This window comes from Pan troglodytes, chromosome 9, assembly GCF_028858775.2.
Source record: "Pan troglodytes isolate AG18354 chromosome 9, NHGRI_mPanTro3-v2.0_pri, whole genome shotgun sequence".
NCBI lineage: Eukaryota > Metazoa > Chordata > Mammalia > Primates > Hominidae > Pan > Pan troglodytes.
In genome coordinates, this window is record NC_072407.2 from 9,248,311 (window position 1) to 9,271,246 (window position 22,936).

The 22,936-nt window shown below is 35.3% G+C and overlaps 1 protein-coding gene and 1 pseudogene across 1 annotated transcript; one reads left to right on the plus strand and one right to left on the minus strand.

The window, feature by feature from the left end:
- Positions 1-4,960: 4,960 nt before the first annotated feature.
- Positions 4,961-5,891, plus strand: LOC466369 (olfactory receptor 52J3-like; annotated as a pseudogene).
- Positions 5,892-21,556: 15,665 nt separating this feature from the next.
- LOC100612105 (olfactory receptor 52A4-like) lies at positions 21,557-22,470 on the minus strand. Its single transcript, XM_009459789.4, is given in 2 exon segments — positions 21,557-21,630; positions 21,633-22,470. Coding segments are annotated over 2 exon segments (912 nt in total).
- Between the last annotated feature and the right edge of the window lie 466 nt (positions 22,471-22,936).

Here is a 22,936-nt window from a genome sequence, read left to right on the forward strand (position 1 = left end):
CAGTCTCCCCCATGCCGTTCTCATGATAGTAAGTTCTCACTAGATCTGAGGGTTTTGTAAGTGTCTGGCATTTCCGTTGCTTGTACTCACTCTATCCTGCCACCCTGTGAATAAGGGGCCTGTTTTTCCTTTACCTTCCGCAATGATTGTAAGTTTCCTGAGGCCTCCCCAGCAATGCAGAACTATGAGTCAATTAAAACTTTTTCCTTTATAAATTACCCAGTGTCAGATAGTTCTTTATAGCAGTGCGAAAATGGGCTAATACAATAGGGGATAGTTAGCCTGAATAGGCTCTTCCAGTTGCCAAACTGTTTAATAGTTATTCTGTATCTTTATGAACACTCAGGATTAGAGGTCTTAATTTTAGCCATACTGAATGGGTTGTAGGGTTGTTACACTGTGGTATGCATTAGCATTTTTCCTGATGAGTAGTGGTGTAAATTTTTTTCTTCTACTTATTAACTATGTTCTTCCTTTAAGGTTCCAGCTTAAGTTTGGCTCTTTTTTTATATTGAGTTGTTTGTTGTTTTTATAAACTTATAGTAAATTCATTGCAGTATTTTACTGTATTATAAGTACTATAACTGATATATAATATATATCAATTATATTATATATTATATATAATATATATATAATGGAAACATCATATCTCAAGCAGTGGCTTCCTTATTCAATGTCTTAATGAAAATTTTGATAAGCAGCATACTTGTATTTAAGTATGAGTTTTCATTATTTTCATTTTCCATGATTTGTTTTATGACCAGTTAAAATATTTTTCTAATCAAAGGTAAGGTATATTATACATTGAAGGACCTTCTGTGAATTTTTAAAATAATCACAGAATTTTAATGAATAAGAAGCTGGGAAGCAAAGTGAGATGGCATTTAATTTTTTTTCTTTTTTTTAGATGGAGTCTAACTCTGTCACCAAGCTGGAGTGCAGTGGCACCATCTTGGCTTACTGAGACCTCTGCCTCCCAGGTTCAGGCAATTCTCCTGCCTCAGCCTCCCGAGTATCTGGGGCATTTTAATTTTGCATCATTTTTACTTTTCTCATTCTATTCGAACATTCTGCATTTTGGACCTCATGGAAGGAATAAAAATAGAAGAAAGAGAACAAATATACAGAAACTGTTGGGTTTTGAAATGCCATGGAAGGAATAAAAAATAAAAGAAAGAGAACAAATATATAGAAACTCTTGGGTTTTGAAACCGTAGCATAGGAAACCAGATTTAAGTATTTCTCCTATATTACATACATTTTCTTTACAAATTTGATGCTACCCAGTGATACCTAGGGATAGGTTGATGACGTGGGGAAGGATACTTGGAGGAGATGAAGAAAACGTAGATAGTAATGGAATCTGCTTGAGAAAAAAATGTATTTTATGTCGTGTCTTTTTAGGGTAGGCCCAGTGATGGCAGTAAATTTTGAGTCCTCTTTTGTTTTAAGCTTTTAGGAAGAAAGAAGATCAGGTCTCTATTCCTGTTAAGTTTAGCAAAAGGACAAAATCCCCATGTTGGTATGGTTGCAACTGTGTGCACAGAGCATCAAAATAACTTTACAGAATTGTTTCTGACACTTACAATTGAATAACAACAATAAAGATTCCACAGTAACACAGTATCACAAAAGAGCATGGAATCTGAATTCTTGAAACATTTTAATTGACTCCAATTATGTCTTATAATCTCAAAGTAGCATAGAAAACACATAATCTGAATGTGTTTAGGAAGGCAGCAGGAGGAAGACACTGACAGATGATTTGGATGGAAATAAGACAACTAAAATCAACAACTTCAAAGGACTAATGATGAGGGCATAAATTGTTTAAAGCACATCTCCAAAATTTTCAGCATTACAGATGAGTTTAGATACATCTGGAAATGGGACGGCATCTAAAACAACTGTTTATGTTTCTGCCATGTCAGTGGATTGGAAACATAAAGTTTTACTTATGAAACAAATTTTAAAAAACTACATTTGCTTCATTATTGCTTATTCTAGGAGTGCCTATTGCTTAAATGTCTCAGAAAGCATAATTTTTTTTCAAATTTAATAGTAACAGTGCCACATGCATGTTAATTTAAAATATCATGCTGAAAGGGTACAGTTAATATCAACCATCCTTAATCCCAGCCAACCTAATCTCCAGTTCTATTTCCTGAATACATTCACTATGAAATCTTCTAGATGTATATTCTGGCACTTAATTATACATTACCTTATGATGGGTTTATTTAAAAATGTGGTGATTCATTCTGTTCAAACTGGATTTATTAATTACCTGCTATATACATGAGAATTTAGATTAATTATATTAATATTCACTCAGACTCCCCAACTTCTTGTCTTACTTTCTGTCTCACTCTCTGTGTGTGTGTGTATATATATATACACACACACATATATGTATGTATATATATATATATGTATATGTGTGTGTGTCTGTGTGGTTGTATATAGGTATGTGTGTGTGTATGTATGTGTTTGTATATATATATTTATATATACAATACACATTTCATATGATTTTTTCTACAATTAAGTAATATAGTGTTATTTTTATTACTTTACTACTTTTATTATTTTATTAATATAGTGTTACTTTCTACAATTAAGTAATGTAGTATTACTTTATTTTTACTCATTATGTTAAAGAGATATTTTAATTTACACTGTAAATTATGCATACTATCAATACTTTTTTTTCCTTTGGCTTTTGTATATTTCACAACTCTAAATATAGTACTTCCTATTATTTTATTTTTATGTATTTTAAAATTCATTTTTCTTAACTCAAAGCCAGTAAGATGAGCCTGCATGGAAAAGAGATAAGAGGCTTTATCTTATCTGATAACCATGATATCTTAATAAATTATTGGTGAGTGCTAAAGCATTGATGTGGGAAAGGGGATACATCCATTGGTAATTGATGACCTAAATCTGCACTATTGCAACATCTCATAAATTCAGATGTAAAATTTACCCAAGAGATTCAGTTTGCCTTATGTGAATGTTTTGGGAACATTATCCTTATGTATCTGACTTCCTATTGACAATGTATGTGTCAGAAGAGACGATGGGAAGGGGTGTCTACTTCTGCTCTAGTCCCTCCATCCCCAGTGTAGAAAATGGGATCTTTCCCAGGAGACTCTGAGCAAAGTAATTACTGGTTGATAGAAGAAATTTGAGTTGGCTGTAATTCTAGACATGCCCCACAGGGCCCTAAATACTTGCAGAATAAAGCTCTCTTCCCTTTAGTTGATATGATAGAGCTCTCTGTTGGAGGCGAGTTTCTCATTAAATGTGTCATAGATACGGACAGTGATCAGAGGCTCTTGTGCAACAGCCAAGGAACAGGCTACAGCTGAACATATTAAGCTGCTATTTGATATCTCACTATTGCAGAAATATTTCCTGACAGAAAGAGGTCTTAATGGATCAGGCTGGAACACTTAAATTTTTTAAGTAACTATCTGCAAAGGGAACTTTAAGTTGTGGTATAAATGAAAATTTCCAGTTCCAGGGATAATCATGTATCAAGGCATAATTGTTAATAACAGCAACCACAATGATAATAGTAAACAATGTTATCAGAGGACCAGAGATACGTGCAGATTTATACATTTGATTGCAAAGAAGGTGGCAGAAAAATAAGAATACTGGATATGAACTTAATATAATCTTGCACAATTTACTGGCTGGGAAAACTATATTTTTAATGTCATTTATAAAATACTTTTCAAAATTTGGACTTTCTCCTCTTATTTTCTCTGGACTCAATTAGATTTAAGACCAATGTTCCTCCCTTCCTTTCTTCTCTTTTTTTCTTTCTTTCTCCTACTTTTCTTTTAAAAATATTTTCCGACTTTCCTGCCATTTCTATCTCTACTCCTCCATTTTTTCCTTCTTTTTGTAATAGTCCTATTTATCTTTTCTTTCTGGAAGGAAGGAAGGAGGAAAGTAAGAAGGAAGGAAGGGAGGAAGGAAGGAAGGGAAGGAGGGAGAGAGGGAGGGAAGGAGGGAGGGAAAGGGAATATCAGAACTGCAGTGTGGGAAATCAGTAACATAGATCTTTTTAGCCTGGTGTCAACCACTATCATTGTCTTTTTAAAATTTCTCTCAAGTTTCCTTATTTCAACAAATCTCCTTATTTCCCCACTCTCAACAAGATTAGATACAATTAATATTCCTGGGAATTTATCAACCAGTAGAAAATTTGGTCTTATTTATAAATTATATTCTCACCAGAAGACTACTGGCAAAAACACGCATTTCTCTTTTAGGGGTGATTTCCAGCTGCAGTGTTTTTCATCTTTCTGCAACTATTTTCATATCTGAAGTATTATATAATACAGTGTGTCCGTGGGGTATAGGAATAAACATATAAAGAATAAATTAATAAAGCATAAGTTTTTATTTTGGGTCTGATTTTCCAAATATGCTCCATGGAAATTACTGATACCAAATAAACCGGTTTAAGGATTCTGCTAGATTTTCTGTCATTCTTCACGGCTAGTTACACTCAGGTTTTTGTACATATTGTCATGTTTTGTGGGCAGATAGCAGTGTCTCTCTGTGATTTTGTACGTTGATCTGTATGATTAAGGTCTGCTTTGTCTTCAAAAAAGACTGACATCTCACTATAACATAAACTTCATTTTCAAAATTCATTCCAGGTTTTGTACGGGGTTTGAACAAATGAGTATATTATTGTCCAGAACCTCAGAGGAAGACTCAGGTCTCCCTCTGAGTCATAAAGCTAATTTGTCTTCCAGTTGAAGAATGCCCAGTCTGTGTCTAGATCTGACTTTGGACTCAAGATTTGGCAACAATTTTCTAAGAAAAAGAGAGATAAAGTTAAGCTTATTGGAGATATTTTGAGCTAAACATTTATAAATTTTAATTTTCCTTCTAGAGGTGGTCAGCTAATACTTTTCTCGTCAATGGCAAGATGTTCCACACCAACACCACCATTTTCCACCCAGACACCTTTTTTCTGACAGGCCTCCCAGGACTTGAGGCTTTCCATGGCTGGATTTCCCTGCCCTTTTGCTGTATTTTCTTGATGCCTCTGCTGGGCAATGCTACAATTCTACTGACAATCTGGTCTGATCGTACTCTTCGGGACCCTATGTTCTGCTTTCTAGCCATCTTATCAGCCATAGACCTAGCCCTCTCAACATCCTCAGTGCCTCGTATGTTGGGTATCTTCTGGTTTGATGCACATAAAATTGGCTTTGGAGCCTGGGTAGCCCAGATGTTTCTGATACACACTTTCACAGGAATGGAGTCCACTGTGCTGCTGGTAATGGCCTTTGACCGCTATGTGGCCATCTGTACACCACTCCAGTATACCTCTACTCTGACACCCCGAGTATTGGCAGGCATTAGTGTGAGCATTATAATGCGCCCAGTCCTGCTCATGTTGCCCATTCTCTACCTAACCCATCGTCTGCCCTTCTGTGAGGCTCGGATTATTGCCCACTCCTACTGTGAGCACATGGGCATTGCTAAGTTGGCCTGTGCTAGCATTCACATCAATGCTATTTATGGGCTTTTTGTGGCTTCATATTTTGGATGTCGCACTTGTTGGAATCTCCTATACCTACATTCTCCGAGCTGTTTTCCACCTCCCATCTCAAGACACTCGTCACAAAGCACTGAGAACGTGTGGCTCACATGTTGGGGTCATGTGTGTTTTCTATACACCCTCCCTCTTCTCCTTCCTCACCTACCGATTTGGCAAAAAAATTCCCCGTTATGTCTACATTCTTGTTGCCAACCTCTATGTGGTCATTCCACCTGCCCTCAATCCTATTATCTATGGTGTGAGAACCAAGCAGATTCATGAGCATGTGGTCCATACTTTCACCTCAAAGTAAGGTCTCTTATTTCTTTACTTCTTGAGGGTATGGATATGGCTGAGAGAAGTCAATTTTGAGACTTCACTAGGTAATTATTTTGTAAATGAATTTCATATCAAGAGATTCTGCAAGTCCTAAAGGAACAAACTTTGGAGAATATTTTCCGGTCTTAAACCTCCATGTTGTCTCTCTTCATTCGTGTTGAGTGTTATTCTGAATATAAAGTTTCATTATAGCAGGAAAATATATCCCACTGGAATCCCTTTCCGTTTTTAACTATGGAAATCAAGTGAAATTCTGTTTCTGTGTATTAAAAAACAGGTTAGTCTTCCAGTGGGTCACAATTAGTTGACTCCAACTGTCTAGACTTTCTCTGCAAAAAGAACTAAATGAAAATTTAAAATGAAAAAGATCTTGGTAGAATTCTAATTTAACAATTTAAATACATCTTATTTTTCTGAGTACATCACTGGGATACTGAGTCACATTTTTTTAAACGTATGGTTTTTCCCTTTCATTTCAGCAGCCTTTTTTTGTTTTGCTTTTCTTAAGATCCTGTAGGCACTATGTGCCCTCACTGTACCACTGCCTCCCTTCTTATTTCTGGGAAAGCATGAAGTGAAAGTACCTGAAAAAAATACTTGTGTGAAAGAATACAAATCTTGTTTATAAAAGGAGCTGAATGCACAGAATTCTAAGACTTATTTTCCAAATTATGTTTAATCACTCTGTGTGTGTGTGTGTGTGTGTGTGTCTGTGTGTGTGCATGTGTGTATGTATGTGTGATACTTTTAGGCAACCCTCTATCAGACATCAGGACAACTTCTTCTACAAAGGTCTCTTTATTTGTGCAATGTAACGTACATACATCCTTTGAGGCTTGATGTTTCACAAAAGTTGACGAATCTCAGATAATTTCAGATACAAAATAAATTTTCAAAGTCAGCTACTTTAACAGGAATTTGCTGGATGTTTTTCCACATATTTTGTGTAGCTATGAAGACATAATTTTGCTACAACTCCTGTGAGCCAAAGGCAATTTTGTGAATATTCTTTCTCAATTTACTATTGGCAGAAACTGACATGCAAAGAAAAATGATGAAGCAAAGCAGAAGAGTGACTGCTCAGGAGACTAGGAACTAATTTTCTGATGCCATGTTCATTGCATGATGGTGGAAAAATAACTTTACAATTTCTGGCATGACTAAAAGGATCAGAACAAAAATCTTTAGAGTTCAGAAATATGGGAGATAGATTAATTATATTTTCAGCAAAGATTGTCGACTAGAGATTTCAGGTAAAACCTTCTGGAAGGAACTAGTGGAGAATAACACAAGGAGTATCTGAATATATTTGTCTGAAGAACTGATTCCTGTGCTCTTAAGGAAGTGCCCTGTTCTCTTAAAGATAGGAACAAGAATATAATGAATTTTCCAAGGACTCTTTTTGTCAGTAGTTTATTCAATAGCATTCTTACCAGTGTTTTTCTCAACTTGGATTTGTATCTTAAGTACCACTCAAATTTAATAATGCTTCATTATATATCATTCTTCAAATAAACTAGATTTATATTATCTTCTCTTTAGAGGAAAACTTTACACCCATTTACAGTTGGTCAGACAGGAGACACATGTAAGTAATCTTTAAGTAATAATGTACTCTACTAAACATTTCACAGATGTTTTTTCATGTTCTAATAATGTATTTTATAGTCAAACTCTTCATTTTTTTCCAACCATCATTTTACTTTTTGTTTTCATGCCCTACAAGAAAAATACAAGTAAGCATCAATGACAAAAGCATTGGAAATGTGTCTCGATTTCCAGTTTTCCCTCAGCTATTTAACCTACGTAAAACCCACTACAGGAAATATATGGTTGCAATAATAAAAATAGAGATGGGGTTCTGAAGGGCAGATTTCTAAGTAAGAAATTATTTTTCATGAGCAAAAACTGAAAGCACAATTCACATAATATGCTTTTTTAAAATAAAAGTTTCACTTCAAAATAATAAAACTGATCTTTGTATAGGGTAGGCTGCATGTGTCCAATGTAATACAACAAATTAAATAACAACATTTGGATAGGTTACATAGCAACCCAAGGTGACATTTGAAAGTGGCATTTTCCTTGCCTGCACCTCAAACCCATGCTAACACTTACATGATAGGCATATCTGTGGTAGATAACAGAATGTGGTTAATTATCATAGACTACAGAATGCTATAAACAGAATAAATAGTCACTTTATCCAGATAATCATTACTAGATTTGTAACTATAATGTTATGTCTTATTTCCCTTAAAAGAACTGGTATTTTCCCAACCATGAAAGAGAGTAGGGTCTAGAAACGATGACTCATACCTGTAATCCTAGCACTTTGGGAGGCTCTGGTTTGCAGATAGCTTGAGCCCAGGAGTGAGATATCAGCCTGGGCAACATAGTCAGACTTTATCTCTACAAAAAATAAAAACAATAGCCAGATGTGGTGGTACACTCCTATAGTCCCAGCTACTTAGGAGACTGAGGTGGGAGAATCTCTTGTCCCCTGAAGTTTGAGGCTGCAGTAAGCCAAAATCGTGTGACTGCACGATAGAGCAAGATGTTGTCTAAAAGAAGAAGAGGAGGAGGAGGAGGAGGAGGAAGAGGAGGAGGAGGGGGAGGGGGAGGAGGAAGGAGAAAATAAGAAGAGGAGGAGGAGGAGGAGGAGAAAGGATAATTGTTTTTCTTCTTGATTTTCGTCTACACCTATCTCACCCTCAAAAGATGCCCACGCCATCAAAGACAGTAAATATAATCCTGTTTGAAAGAAATAATATACATAGCCCTAATTCAATCCACTTCCTTTATTCTGTACTCTTAAAAACACTAAATAAATATTAACAATTATGATTGCCTATTACCACTTTTATTATTATTAAAGTATAATAAAATTATTGCAAAATATCAGATTCCAAATTCTGCTAATTGGTATAAGTAACAGAGGCAACAACTAATTTTTACCAATTAGCAGCATTTCTAATAATAATAAAAATGGACATTATTTTAATTTTATTTTGTTACAACTTTCAGCACATAAAATTTATAATCTAATTTATACAAACAGCTCTATAACTCATATGCAGTTTATCTCAAGTAAGGTATACAGTATTCCCCCATTATCCACAGTGAGTATGTTTCAAAACCTTCAGTGGATGTCTGGAACTGCTAATAGTATTTAGCCCCATATATCCCGTATATATATTCTATTTTTTTCCTATAGCATAGTTATTATAAAGTTTAATTAATGCATTAGAAAAAGATTAACAACAATAACTAGTAATAAAATAGAACACTTACAACAATATAATAAAAGTTATGTGAATATTCTTTCTCTCTCTTAAAATATTAATATTTTTATTATACTCTACTCACCTATTTTCTGACCATGATTGACCATGGATACTGAAATCATGAAAAGCAAAACAACAGATACCATATATGCTTTATCTTTTGCTATCCTGCAAGTTATCTATTATATAACTTCATTTTCTCCTATTAACACATTCTCAGTGAAAAAAAAACATGTTCAAAGTAATAAAACTAGAAAAATTCTAATATTTATTTTTATAATCATGTACTTCATTTTATTTTTTAGTTGGGAACATCCTTTACAAATCAATGTTGTAATTAAAAATCAAGCAACTAAATATGCAAACATCTATGAATCTCTTTAATGAATGATGTAAGATATCTACCTTGAAAACTATGTAATAAGTTAAGAAGACTCAGATAAATGGTAGAATATACCACACTTATGATTGAATTTAAACACACAATATTGTAAATAATATGATTTTCCCTATATTCAGATTCAATGCAATCTCAATAAAATTTTCTGAAAGTCATTTTGTGGAAATTTTCAAGAAGCATTGAAAGTTTATATGGAGATGTAAAGGTCCTGGAATATTCAAGGCTTTCCTGTAAAACAAAAACACTGAGGGATAAACACAACCAGATACAAGATTGATACTAAGTAGACGTCAGAACCATATTTGCTGTAGTTTGACTCAAGGATACGCAAGTAGGCTAATGAATCAAAACAGACAATGTAAAATCAAACCACTAATATAGAGACAGAGACAGTGTACTACTTTGAGAAAATGATTTTTTAAAGGAATGGTGATGAAAATAGCTCACGTATATGAAAAAAGCAAAATGAATCTCAATCCCTCAATTGCACTATATACTAAAATTAATCCCAGAGGAACTTTAAATTATAATATAAAAGATAAAAAAAAATAAAGTCTTTAGAAAAAATGCTCGAGGGAATGTGGAGAAAAATCAACTCCTATATGCTGTTTGTGGGACTGTTAACTGGTATTGCCATTATGAAAAACAAAATGGAGGTTTCTGAAAAATCTAAAAGTAGAACTACCATATGAGACAGCAATTTCACTACAGGGTATATGTCCAAAGGAATAAAAAATCAGTATGTCAAAGAGATACCTGTACTCCTATGCTCACTGAAGCACCATTCACAACAGCTAAGACATCAACCTCTCCAGAAAGGATAAAGAAAATGTGGTATGCTATGTATACACAATGGAATACTATTCAGCTTTAACTAGGAAGAAAATCTTGTCATTTGCAACAACAGAGACAAAACTGAAAGACATTATGTTAAGTGAAATAAGTCAGGCATGCAAAGACAAATACTGCAGGATATCACTTACATGTGGAACACAAAAAAGTTGAACTCATAGGAGTAGATAGTAGAATGGTAGTTACCAGAGCTGAGGAAGTTAGGCAGTGAAGGGGAGATATTGGCAAAAGGGTACAGAATTTTAGTTAGACCAGAAGGGCAAGTTTTTGAGATCTATTGTACAGTATCTTGACTATAGTAAATGATAATGTATTATGCATATCATAACTGCTGATAATAAATCTCAAATGTTATTACCACAAAAATAAGTATATGAGGTGATTTATATGTTAATTGGATTGATTGTATATATTAGTTGTGTATTAGAACTTTTCATTAACTCAGTGCATCTAAAACTCAATGTATCTAGAACTGATTATTAATATATCTAATATGTTAATTACATTAATGTTAATTACATTGATCGTTGCATAATGTATACATATACAAAAATATCACATTGTAACTTATAAATATATACAACCATTATGTCAAATAAATTAAAAGTCAAATAATATACAGAACATGTGTCAGGGACATTTCTAAATAAGTGCATTTATTTCTATGTGTAACCCTATCAGACAGGTACTGTCACTACCTCATTTCATGCATAGGGAAAGTAAAGAGCATGCAGACTAATTTGCCAAATGTCACTGCCAAAGACTTTTGGCACTTTTGAATGCTACTGCCAAAGACTTCTCCAGCCTTCCTAACTCACCTAAGAGGAAATAAACATCTAGTCAACAGATGTCAAGGCTTCAAGGAAATAGATTAGGAACACTGAAGTCAGGGAAGAGAACAGAGAAGGAGAGAGGGCACTATACAACCAGAGAAATACTTGTGAAGGTAAAGACGTGGGCCAAAGGGCCACCAGAAGGCTCAGGTTTAATTGGAAGATTATTGAGAGCTTTCCTTCTGCCATACCTTACCACCATGCAAGCAGGGTTCCAGTATAACAGTGGATTATACTTGAAGGAACTGACAAATAATCTTTAGGATGATTATAGTCATGTGTTGCTTAACGATGAGGATATGTTCTGAGAAATGCATCCTTAGGCGATTTTGTCATTGTGTGACATCATAGAGTGTACTGACACAAACTGCGATGGTACAGCCTAATACGTGTCTGGGCTATAGATTACTGCCTATTATTCCTTGGCTACAAACCTGTACAGCATGTTACTGTGCTGGATACTACAGGCAGTTTTAACACAATGTTAAGTATTTGTATATCTAAACAGAAAAGTTAAGAGTAAAAATATGATATTTAGCACCACTGTCCTACGATACTGTAGGACCCACCCCCAACGGGTCCTAGTATGTGTTGTTCTCCTCCCTGTGTTCATGTGTTCTCATTATTCGGCTCCCACTTATATGTCAGAACATGTGGTGTTTGGTTTCCTATCCCTGTGTCAGTTTGATGAGGAAAATGGCTTCCACCTCCATCCATGTCCCTGCAAAGGACATGATCTCATTCCTTTTTATGGCTACATAGGACTCTATGGTGTATGTGTACCACATTTTCTTTAACCATTCTATCATTGATGGGCATTTGGGTTGATTCCATGTCTTTGCTGTTGTGAATAGTGTTGCAATGAACATATGTGTGCATATATCTTTGTAACTGAACGATGTATATTCCTATGGGTATACACCCAGTAATGGGATTTCTGCGTCAAATGGTATTTCTTGTTCTAGGTCTTTGAGGAATTGACACCCTGTATTCCACAATGTTTGAACTAATTTGCATTCCCACCAACAGTGTAAAAGTGTTCCTATTTCTCCACAGCCTCACCAGCAGCTGTTGTTTATTTACTTTTTAATAATCGCCATTCTAACCAGTGCATGATGGTATCTCATTGTGGTCTTGATTTGCATTTCTCCAATGATCAGTGATGTTGGGCTTTTTTTCATGTTTTTTGGTCACATAAATGTCTTCTTTTGTGAAGTGTCTGTTCATGTCTTTGCCCACTTTTTAATGGTGTTGTTTTTTTCTTATAAATTTATTTAAGTTCCTTGTAGATACTGGATATCTACAATGCTTTGTCATAGATTGAAAGCATTTTCTTTCATTCTGCAGGTTGTCTCTACATTCTAATGACAGTTTCTTTTGCTGTACAGAAGCTCTTTAGTTTAATTAGATCCCATTTGTCAAGTTGTGCTGTTGTTGCAATTGCTCTTGACGTTTTTGTCATGAAATCTTTGTCCGTGCCTATGTGCTGAATGGTATTGCCTAGATTTTGTAGTTTTGGGATTTACATTTAAGTCTAATTCATCTTGAATTAATTTGTGTATAAGGTGTAAGGAAGGGGTCCAGTTTCAATTTTCTGCATATGGCGAGCCAGTTTCCCAGTACCATTTATTAAATATGGAATCCTTTCCCCATTGCTTGTTTTTGTCATGTTTGTTGAAGATCATATACTTGTAGATGTGTGGTCTTATTTCTGATATCTCTACCCTGTTCCATTGGTCTGTGTGTCCGTTTTTGTGCCAGTACTATGCTGTTTTTGTTACCATAGCCTTGTAGTATACCTTGAAGCTGGGTAGTGTGATGACTCCAGCTTTGTTCTTTTTGCTTAGGATTGTCTTGGCTATAGGGGCTCTTTTTTGGTTCCACATGAATTTTAAAGTAGTTCTGTGAAGAATGTCAATGGTAGTTTAATGGGGATAGCATTGAATATATAAATTACTTTTGGCAGTATGGCCATTTTTATGATATTGATTCTTCCTATCCATGAACATGTAATGTTTTTCCATTTGTTTGTGTCCTCTCATTTCCTTGAGCACTGGTTTGTAGTTCTCCTTGAAGAGTCCTTCACTTCCCTTGTTAGCTGTATTTCTAGGTATTTAATTCTCTTTGTAGCAATTGTGAATGTGAGTTCATTTGTGATTTGGCTCTCTTCTTGTCTATTGCAGGTGTGTAGACATGCTTGTGGTTTTTGCACATTGATTTTGTATCCTGAGATCTTGCTGAGGTTGCTTACCAACTTAAGAAGCTTTCAGGCTGAGATATGGGGGCTTTCTAGATACAAGATCATGTCATCTGCAGAAAAAGACAGTTGGATTTAATTTCTTCTATTCCTATTTGAATATCCTTTATTTCTTTCTCTTGCCTGATTTCCCTGGCCAGAACTTCTAATATTATTTTGAATAGGAGTGGTGAGAGCAGGCATTCTTATCTTGTGCCAGTTTTCAAGGAGAATTGTCCAGTTTTTGCTTATTCAGTATGACATTGGCCGTGGGTTTGTCATAAATGGTTCGTATTATTTTTTGATATATTCCATCAAAATCTAATTTATTGAGTTTTTAACATGAAGAGATGATTTTTATCAAAGGCCTTTTCTGCATCTGTTGACATAATCTTGTCATTTTTGCCTTTAATTCTGTTTATGTGATGAATTACATTTATTGATTTGCATATGTTGAATCAACCTTGCATCTTGGGATAAAGCTGACGTGATCATGGTGAATAAGCTTTCTGATGTGCTGCTGGATTCGGTTTGCCAGTATTTTATTGAGAATTTTGGCATTGATGTTCATCAGGGATACAGGCCTAAAGTTTCCTTTTTTTGTTGTTGTTGTATCTCTGCCAAGTTTTGGTTATCAGGATGATGCTGGCCTCATAAAGTGAGTTAGGAAGAAATCTCTCCTTTTCAATTGTTTGGAATAGTTTCAGAAGAAATTATACCACCTCCTCTTTGTACCTCTGGTATAATTCAGCTGCTAATCCATCTGGTCCTGGGCTTTTTTTTAAGGCTATTTATTACTGTCTCAACTTCAGAAGTTGTTACTGGTCTATTCAGGGATTCAAATTCTTCCTGGTTCAGTTTTGAGAGGGTGTATGCATCCAGGAATTTATTCATGTCTTCTAGATTTTCTAGTTTATGTGCATAGAGGTGTTTATCTCTGAGGGTTGTTTGTATTTCTGTGGGGTCAATAATGATATCCCCCTTATCATTTCTGATTGTGTCTATTTGATTCTTCTCTCTTTTCTTTATTTTTCTGGCTAGTGATCTATCTTATTTTATAGATTTTTTAAAAAATCAGCTTCTGGATTCATTGATTTTTTGAAGTGTTTTTCATATCTCTATCTCCATCAGTTCCACTCTGGTCTTGGTTATTTCTTGTCTTCTGCTAGCTTTAAGGTTTGTCTGCTCTTGGTTCTCTAGTTCTTTTAGTTGTGATGTTAGGGTATCGATTTTAGATCTTTCTAGCTTTTTGATGTAGGCATTTAGTGCCACACATTTTTCTCTTAACACTGCTCTAGCTGAATCCCAGAGATACTGGTAAATTGTCTCTGTTCTCATTAGTTTCAAAGAACTTCTTGATTTCTGCCTTAATTTCATTATTTACCTGGGAGTCATCATTCAGGAGCAGATTGTCCAGTTTCCACGCAGTTGTGTGGTATTGTTTGAGTTTTCTTAATGTTGAGTTCTAATTTGATTGTGCTGCGGTCTGAGATGTTATGATTTCAGTTTTTTGGGGTTTTTTTGTTTTTTTTTTTTTTGCATTTGCTCAGGAGTGTTTTACTTCTAATTATGTAATTGCTTTCAGCGTAAGTGCCATGTGGTAATGAGAAAAATGTGTATTCTATTGTTTTGGGGTGGAGAATTCTGTAGATATCTATCAGGTCCACTTGATTCAGAGCTGAGTTCAAGTCCTAAATATCCTTGGTAATTTTCTTTGTTGATTATCTGTCTAATATGGACAGCAGGCTGTTAAAGTCTCCCAGTATTATTGTGTGGGAGTCTAAGTCTCTTTGTAGGTCTCTAAGAACTTGTTTTATGAATCTGGGTGCTCCTGTATTGGGTACATATATATTTAGGATAGTTAGTTCTTCTTGTTGAATTGATCCCTTTGCCATTATGTTTAGGATAGTTAGCTCTTGTTGTAAAATTGAACCTTTTACTATTATTTAATGCCCTTCTTTGTCTTTTTTGATCTTTGTTGGTTTAAAATCTGTTTTGTCAGAAACTAGGATTGCAACCCATGCTTTTTTATTTTTTATTTACTTGACAATTTTTCCTCTATCCCTTTATTTTAAGCCTATGTGTGTCTTTGCATGTGCGATGGGTGTCTCGAATACAGCACACCAATGGGTCTTGACTCTTCATTCAGCTTTCCATTCTGTGTCTTTTAAATGGGGCATTTAGACCACTTACAATTAAGGTTAATATTGTAATGTGTGGGTTTGATCCTGTCATCATGATGCTAGCTAGTTATTTTGCAGACTTGTTGATGTAGTTGCTTCATAGTGTCATTGGTCTGTGTACTTCAGTGTGTTTTTGTAATGGCTGGTAATAGTTTTTGTCATTGTTGTTGTTGTTGTTGTTGTTTTGGTTTGGTTTTGGGATTGTTTTTTGAGACGGAGTTTTGCTCTTGCTCCCCAAGCTGGAGTGCATGATCTCGGCTCACTGCAACCTCCGCCTCCTGGGTTCAAGTGATTCTCCTACCTCAGCCTCCCAAGTAGCTGGGATTACAGGCATGTGCCACCACGCTCGGCTAATTTTTTGTATTTTTAGTAGAGATGGGGTTTCTCCATGCTAGTCAGACTGATCTTGAACTCCTGACCTCAGGTGATCCACCTACCTTAGCCTGTCGAAGTGCTGGGGTTACAGGCGTGAGCCTCCGTGCCTGGCCAGCAGTTTTTCTTTTCCATATTTAGTGCTTCCTTCAAAGTCTCTTGCAAGGCAGGCCTGGTGGTGATGAATTCTCTCAGCCTTTGCTTGTCTGAAAAGGATTTTATTTCTCCTTCGCTTACGAAGCTCAGTTTGTCTGGATATGAAATTCTGGGTTGAAAATTCTTTTCTTTAAGAATGTTGAATATTGGCCCCCAATATCTTTTGGCTTGTAGAGTTTCTGCTGAGAGGTCCACTGTTAGTCTGATGGGCTTCCCTTTATATGTCACATGGCCTTTCTAACTGCCCTTAACATTTTTTCCTTCATTTTGACGTTGGAGAATCTGCTGATTATGTGTTTTAGGTTCGATCTTCTCATGGAGTATCTTACTAGAGTTCTCTGTATTTCCTGAATTTGAATGCTGGTCTGTTTTGTTATGTTGGGAAAGTTCTCCTGGATGACATCCTGAAGTATGTTTTTCAACTTGGTTTTTTCCCTGTCTCTTTCATGTACCCCAATCAGTTGTAGTTTTGGTCTTTTTACATAATCCCATAGTTCTCAGAGGGTTTGTTTGTTCCTTTTCATTCTTTTTTTTCTAATCTTGTCTGTCTGTCTTATTTCAGCAAGATAGTCTTCAAGCTCTGAATTTCTTTCCTCTGCTTGGTCTATTGTTATTGATACTTGTAATTGTATTGTGAAGTTCTTGTGTTGTGTTTTTCAACTCCATTAAGTCATTTATGTTCCTCTCTAAACTGGTTATTCTGGTTAATCACTCCTGTAATGTTTTATCATGGTTCTAAGCTTCTTTGCATTGGGTTAGAACATGCTGCTTTAGCTCAGCAAAGTTTGTTATTACCTGCCTTTTGAAGCCTACTTCTGTCAATTCAGCCATCTCACCCTCCACCCAGCTCTGTGCCATTGCAGGAGAGGTGTTGCCATCATTTAGAGAAAAGCCACTCTGGTTTTTGAGTTTTCAGCATTTCCTCACTAATTCTGTCTCATCTTGCTGAGTTCATCTAGCTTCAATTGTTGAGGCTGCTGACCTTTGGATGGGGTTTTTGTGGGGATGTATTTGTTGATGCTGCTGCTGTTGTTGTTGCTTTCCGTTTGTTTGTTTTTCTTTTAATAGTCAGGCCCCTCTTCCACAGGGTTGCTGCAGTTTTCTGGGAGTCCACTCCAGACCTTATTCATCTGAGTGATCTTCTGATATTTAGTAAAAGGTTATTGAGTCTAGAGGCTATATCCAATCATCTGTATATCTTCATCAGAACTTATTACAGATCCCACAGCATTATAGTTTTTTATCATTTATCGAAAATTGTCAGTAGAAAATGTTACTATTAATGAATGAGAACAATATAAATAATAAATTCACCTTGCTCATGAAACATTGTCTTGGATGGTAGGGTATAAATCATGCCAGCGTTATTTACAGATCTCGCCATACTCTTGCACTTAGAATATCTACTTTGGTACATCAAATGAATAAATTAACAAAATAAATTCACACAAAATAAGTAATTTCCTGTGGACCCCAGAATTTTAAGGATACAAAAGAGACAGCAAAAAAGGATTGACAAAAGCATAACAATTATTATCAGCCTCTGCTAAATGCCTCATTTGATTTAATTGCTTCAAATGTCCATTGCAGAAATTGAGATTCGTGGAAATTAGTAACTTTCACAGTATCAGACTAGTCCATGGAAGTGCTGACAATCAAACCTAGGTATGTTTGACTTCAAAGCTGATTTGCTTTCCACTGTAATTCTTCCTCTTAACCAAACATTCTACATTCTAACCTCTTTGTTTCTACATCAATATATGCTGTCTTACTCATCCTGAGCTCTAAACTTTATTGCTTTTAATTGAACAGCATGTATCCCTTTCTTATTCTTGGACGCCTTCTCTTGAGTTATTTTAGAAATGTCCTTTAGAGAAATACCTTCATTTAAACACACACACACACACACACAATCCATCTATCTTCCAAAGAACGTCTCAAATACTTCATCATTAACCATGTCTTTCCCCAAAAACCTTGAACTCAGCATTGAATGTCACCTTTCTCTTTTAAGCTCCTTGGCATTTTGTACATACGGTTCTGATAAAATGTATTAAAGTCATATTTTACACTCTTGTTATTTTGATGTGTGGTACATTTTCAAAAATACCAACGTTTCTTTATAATGTATAGTATGTCTTGCTCTTTTTATATTTTGTATCAAAAGCACTGCACTGTGCAAGAGACTTTAACAATCCCCCAGTATGGATTCTGTCTCTGTCTCAGTAATAGATTCCTCTCCACCTCCACCAGCGTATAGTTTAAGCTCATCTCATAGCCAGTCATCTAGAGACTGCATTTTTCTTTCACTCCTGTCCCTGGTTGTGATCATGTGGTTGGGTTTAGGACAAAGGAATGTGAGAAATGATGCATATGACCCCTTTGACATGAATAAAAATGTTTGAATTAAATTCACAATGTGATGCTACTGTATACAAGCAAGAAAATGAAAGATTGATGATTCAAAATGCTAGCAAGGATATGAAGCAACTAGAACACTTAAAAATTGCTGACCTAGGACTTAGTTGTATGTTGTTCTCATTACCCAACTTTTCTTTATCTTGACACCTTAAATTCTGATGTTCAATATCACAGTAGGGTGACAATAGTTAACAACAATATATTGCATACTTAAAAAACAGCTAGAAGAGAAGATTTGAAATCTTCCCAACACAAAGAAATGATAAATGTTTTAGGCTGTGGATATCCCAAATACCCTTATTTGATCATTATATGTTGTACGCATGTATCAAAATATCTCATCTACTACATAAATATCTATAAATATGATTTGTCAATAAAAAATGCAAAAAATCCGCTGTAATCTTACAAATTGGTACAATTACTTTTTTGCAAAATCAGTTTTCAAAAAATATTTATCAAGATGTATTAATATCAATCTTAGGAATATCATATTATCTGGCAATTCTAATTCTATACATATACTCCTTCAAATACAGCCATATATTACCAATACTATGTAAAGTAATGCCCACAACAACACTACTTTTGATAGCAAAATATTATGTATTATCTAGCCCCCCCATAAAAAAGCAAACAACGTGTAAAGAAATTGTAGTGTATTCATAAAGTTGAATATTATAACACAATGAGAAGAAATAGCTCATTTTTATATGCAACAATATAGATAAATCTTAAAAACCTAAACTTGAAGCAAACAAATTTGCTGCAATATTTCATTTATGTACATTTCTAAAGAAGCAAAGTTATCTTGGTAATAGAAATCAGGATAGTGGTTATCTAACGTGGGTAGGAACAAGGAAACAAGTGAAGGAGAATTTCTGCTTTGCTGGTCGTGTTATGTTTCTTGATCTGGATGCTTTTTTGGCTCAGTCTGCCCATTATATGAAAATTCATGTCAGTGGCACACGTCTGTAATCCCAGCACTTTGCAAGGTGGAGACGGGAGGATGGCTTGGGCCTAGAAGGTCTATACAAGCCTGAGCAACATAAAGAGAGCTCTTCTATACAAATAATAATAAAAAAATTAGGTGGTGGGCCTAGGGGTATGCACCTGTAGTTCCAGCTACACCAGAGGCTGAGGTGGGAGAATTCCTTTAGCTCAGGCAGTTCAGGTTGCTGTGGGCCATGACTGCGCCACTGTACTCCACCCTGGGCAATAGAGTGAGACTTGAGCTCAAGGAAAAGAGAAGAGAAGAGAAGAGAAGAGAAGAGAAGAGAGGAGGGGAGGGGAGGGGAGGGGAGGGGAGAGAAAAATGTAGTCTTAGGATTGGTGCACTTTTCTAATTGTATGATATACTTCAGTGAAAAGCTTAAAAATAATAATCTGAAAGAAGTTAAAAATTAAAGAAAAGGGGAGATAAGAGATATGGAGAAATTAGAAGCCAATAATTAGATGGAGGATTTAAATATTGACATATCATATAACACTACTTAGTTTGGTATGAAATAATTATTTGTTTTATTATTCTAGACCCTAAGCATGCAAATGGAAGCTGGTTTGACTGAATAATGGATTTAGATAGGCAAAATCTCTGAATCACAGTTTGCAGGTTATAATGTGCTTTCACTTATCTCTTTTGGCAGCATCCAGCTACACTATTGTGGGTGGGTGGGTCAAATGGTGGGTGTTTGTGGAAGGCAAGTAGTGGAAAGAAAAGGTGTTAATTTCTGTTTTAAGAAAATAAATGAAAGACTTGGGGAAATAAATTAGCAAATTCTGATAGGTAAATAATAATGGCAGCCTAAATTTACATCTTTTGTTCCAGTTGATTTTTGTGTGTTGTGTTGCTGGATAACTTTGAACTGAGTAAAACAAAGTCACATCATGATGGTGTAGGGGCATCATTAAAGAAAAGTTGAGGAAGGAGGATAGGCTTTTCTCAACAGAAGCTTGCTGCAGGCAATTTCACTAAAGTTGTCTAATAAGGTTTAAAATTAGTACTTTAGTATCCCATACATTTGTTTATAAATATTACAAGGGCTAAAGAAACATCTCAGGGAGTACTAATTCTTATTTTATTACCTAATTTTTCTTCAGGGAAAATTCCAGGAAAATAATCTATCGGTAAACAAACAATTAGGTTTGGCTCCAGAATTAATATCTGCAATCAAAAATGTCAAAAAATACTTGTTCTTTACAACATCAAAGTATTCTATGACTTTAATAGTTAAACTAGTAAAGCATGGTGGTATAAGGACAGTCAGAAAATAAGGACAGGAAAAAATACACAAAGTTGTGGTAATATATTAAATGAAAAAAACACAGAATAACATAGAAAGATAATAAATTGCTTAATACAAACTCTATTTAGCAAAATAGAGTTTCCTCTATTAAGTTTGCTCCCTTAAGCTGTGTAATTCACATTTTGCACAAAAACAAAATCCAGTGTGAATTAGAAATAAACTCAAAATAAAACCATGTGACTTTAAGTAATAAAACTATGGACTTTTTTATTTTTTGGTTAAATTTTAATAATATAACATGGGGAAACAAGTACTTGAATTGTGCTTATGGAAGTATGACCTACTGAAATTGTCTAAAATGAAATGACAATACTTATCAAAAATTAACAGAACAAACTTTTTATACTGCAATTTTCATTTCTATTAATATACCTAGAAAAATGCTTGCAGAGATATGAATATATATGTGTATATATGTTTGTAGGTGTGTGTATACAGACACATTAATTTATTCATCAATCATAATGATACCCCAAACCATTGACTGGATCTCATAGGTCTAGTAATAGGTGAGCTATTATCTTTATGAAGAAACTATTTCAATCAAATTTCAAGCCTCATCTTTGGAACAGAATATTTTTACTACCTTATCTCTAATGTGCTTGGTCTTTATCCCATAGATAAAGGGGTTGAGGAATGGTGGGACCAGTAGGTAAAGACTGGACAGGTGATATGTACATATGATGGGATATAAGATCCAAATCTGCGAGTAAAAAATGAAAAAAAAAGCAAGGAGATAGAATTGGAAGAAGACATATATATGGGGAATACATGTATTAAATACCTTAAGTCGTGCCTCTTTCAGAGGCAAGTGAAAGACAGTGATAAATATTTGAATATAGGAGAGGGTGATGAAAATGAAATCAAGCCCACCAACAATAAATGCTCCAAGGATACCATAGACCTTATTAATGTAAACATCGTCGGTGGCAAGCTTCACAAGGGCCACGTGTTCACAGTAAGTGTGGGATATTAACTTGGTTCGGTAGAGTTTCAGATGGCATTTTACAAGCAATAGGCATGGAATTACCAGAATGGCAGGCCGCAATGTCACTCCAACTACAATATAAGTGACTAGCTGTCGAGTGAATACTATAGCACGCCTCAGAGGATAACAGATCGCTACATAGCGGTCCAGAGCCATGGCTAGCAGGACTCCTGATTCAATGCCTTGAAATGTGTGGATGAGCCACATCTGAAAGAGGCAAGCATCAAAATATATCTCTGGCAAATGGAACTAAAAAGTACCAAGCATCTTGGGCACAATGCTGGTGCTAAGTGAAATGTCTGTGGCTCCTAACATGGCCAGGAAGATATACATGGGTTCATGGAGGCTTGGCTCAGATTTGATGATGATCAAAAGTAGAGAATTTCCAATCAGAGCAATGACATACGTAGCACAGAATGGAATCCCAATCCAGCATTGTACAGATTCAAAACCGGGGATCCCAATAAATGTCAGCACAAAGGGCATGAACAAGGTACCATTTGTAATAGGCAGGGCCATTCAGGGGTCTTCTTAGAAAGGGGAGAAAGTTTGCCAAGCTGTGATTCTCTGTACTTTTATATATTTTATGCTTATCCAATCACAAAGTTATTGAATAGCAGAATTAGGAGAACCAACTCCATCAACTTACTTATCTTTTTTTTAATGAATGAAAAAATGCCAATATAAAGACCCATAGAAAGGTTCACCAGTTTACACTTTAGCAAAATCATCCAGCCACACTCAGTGAAGACTTTTGGACATCATTTCTGAGAAGAGGCCAATATGATCAACCTGCTTAGTGGTGCTTTCCTTGTTCCCCAACTCCATTTTCTCTTTCCTCTTCTAACCTGTTCATGGAAAGCAGGAATACAAATATTTATATTTGGAATTATATTTTAGACAGAGAAATACAAACATTTATTCTAGCTTTAGCCCCAAGTGTTCAAATATGACACTGCTGCAAGACTCAGACTCCATTCAGTAG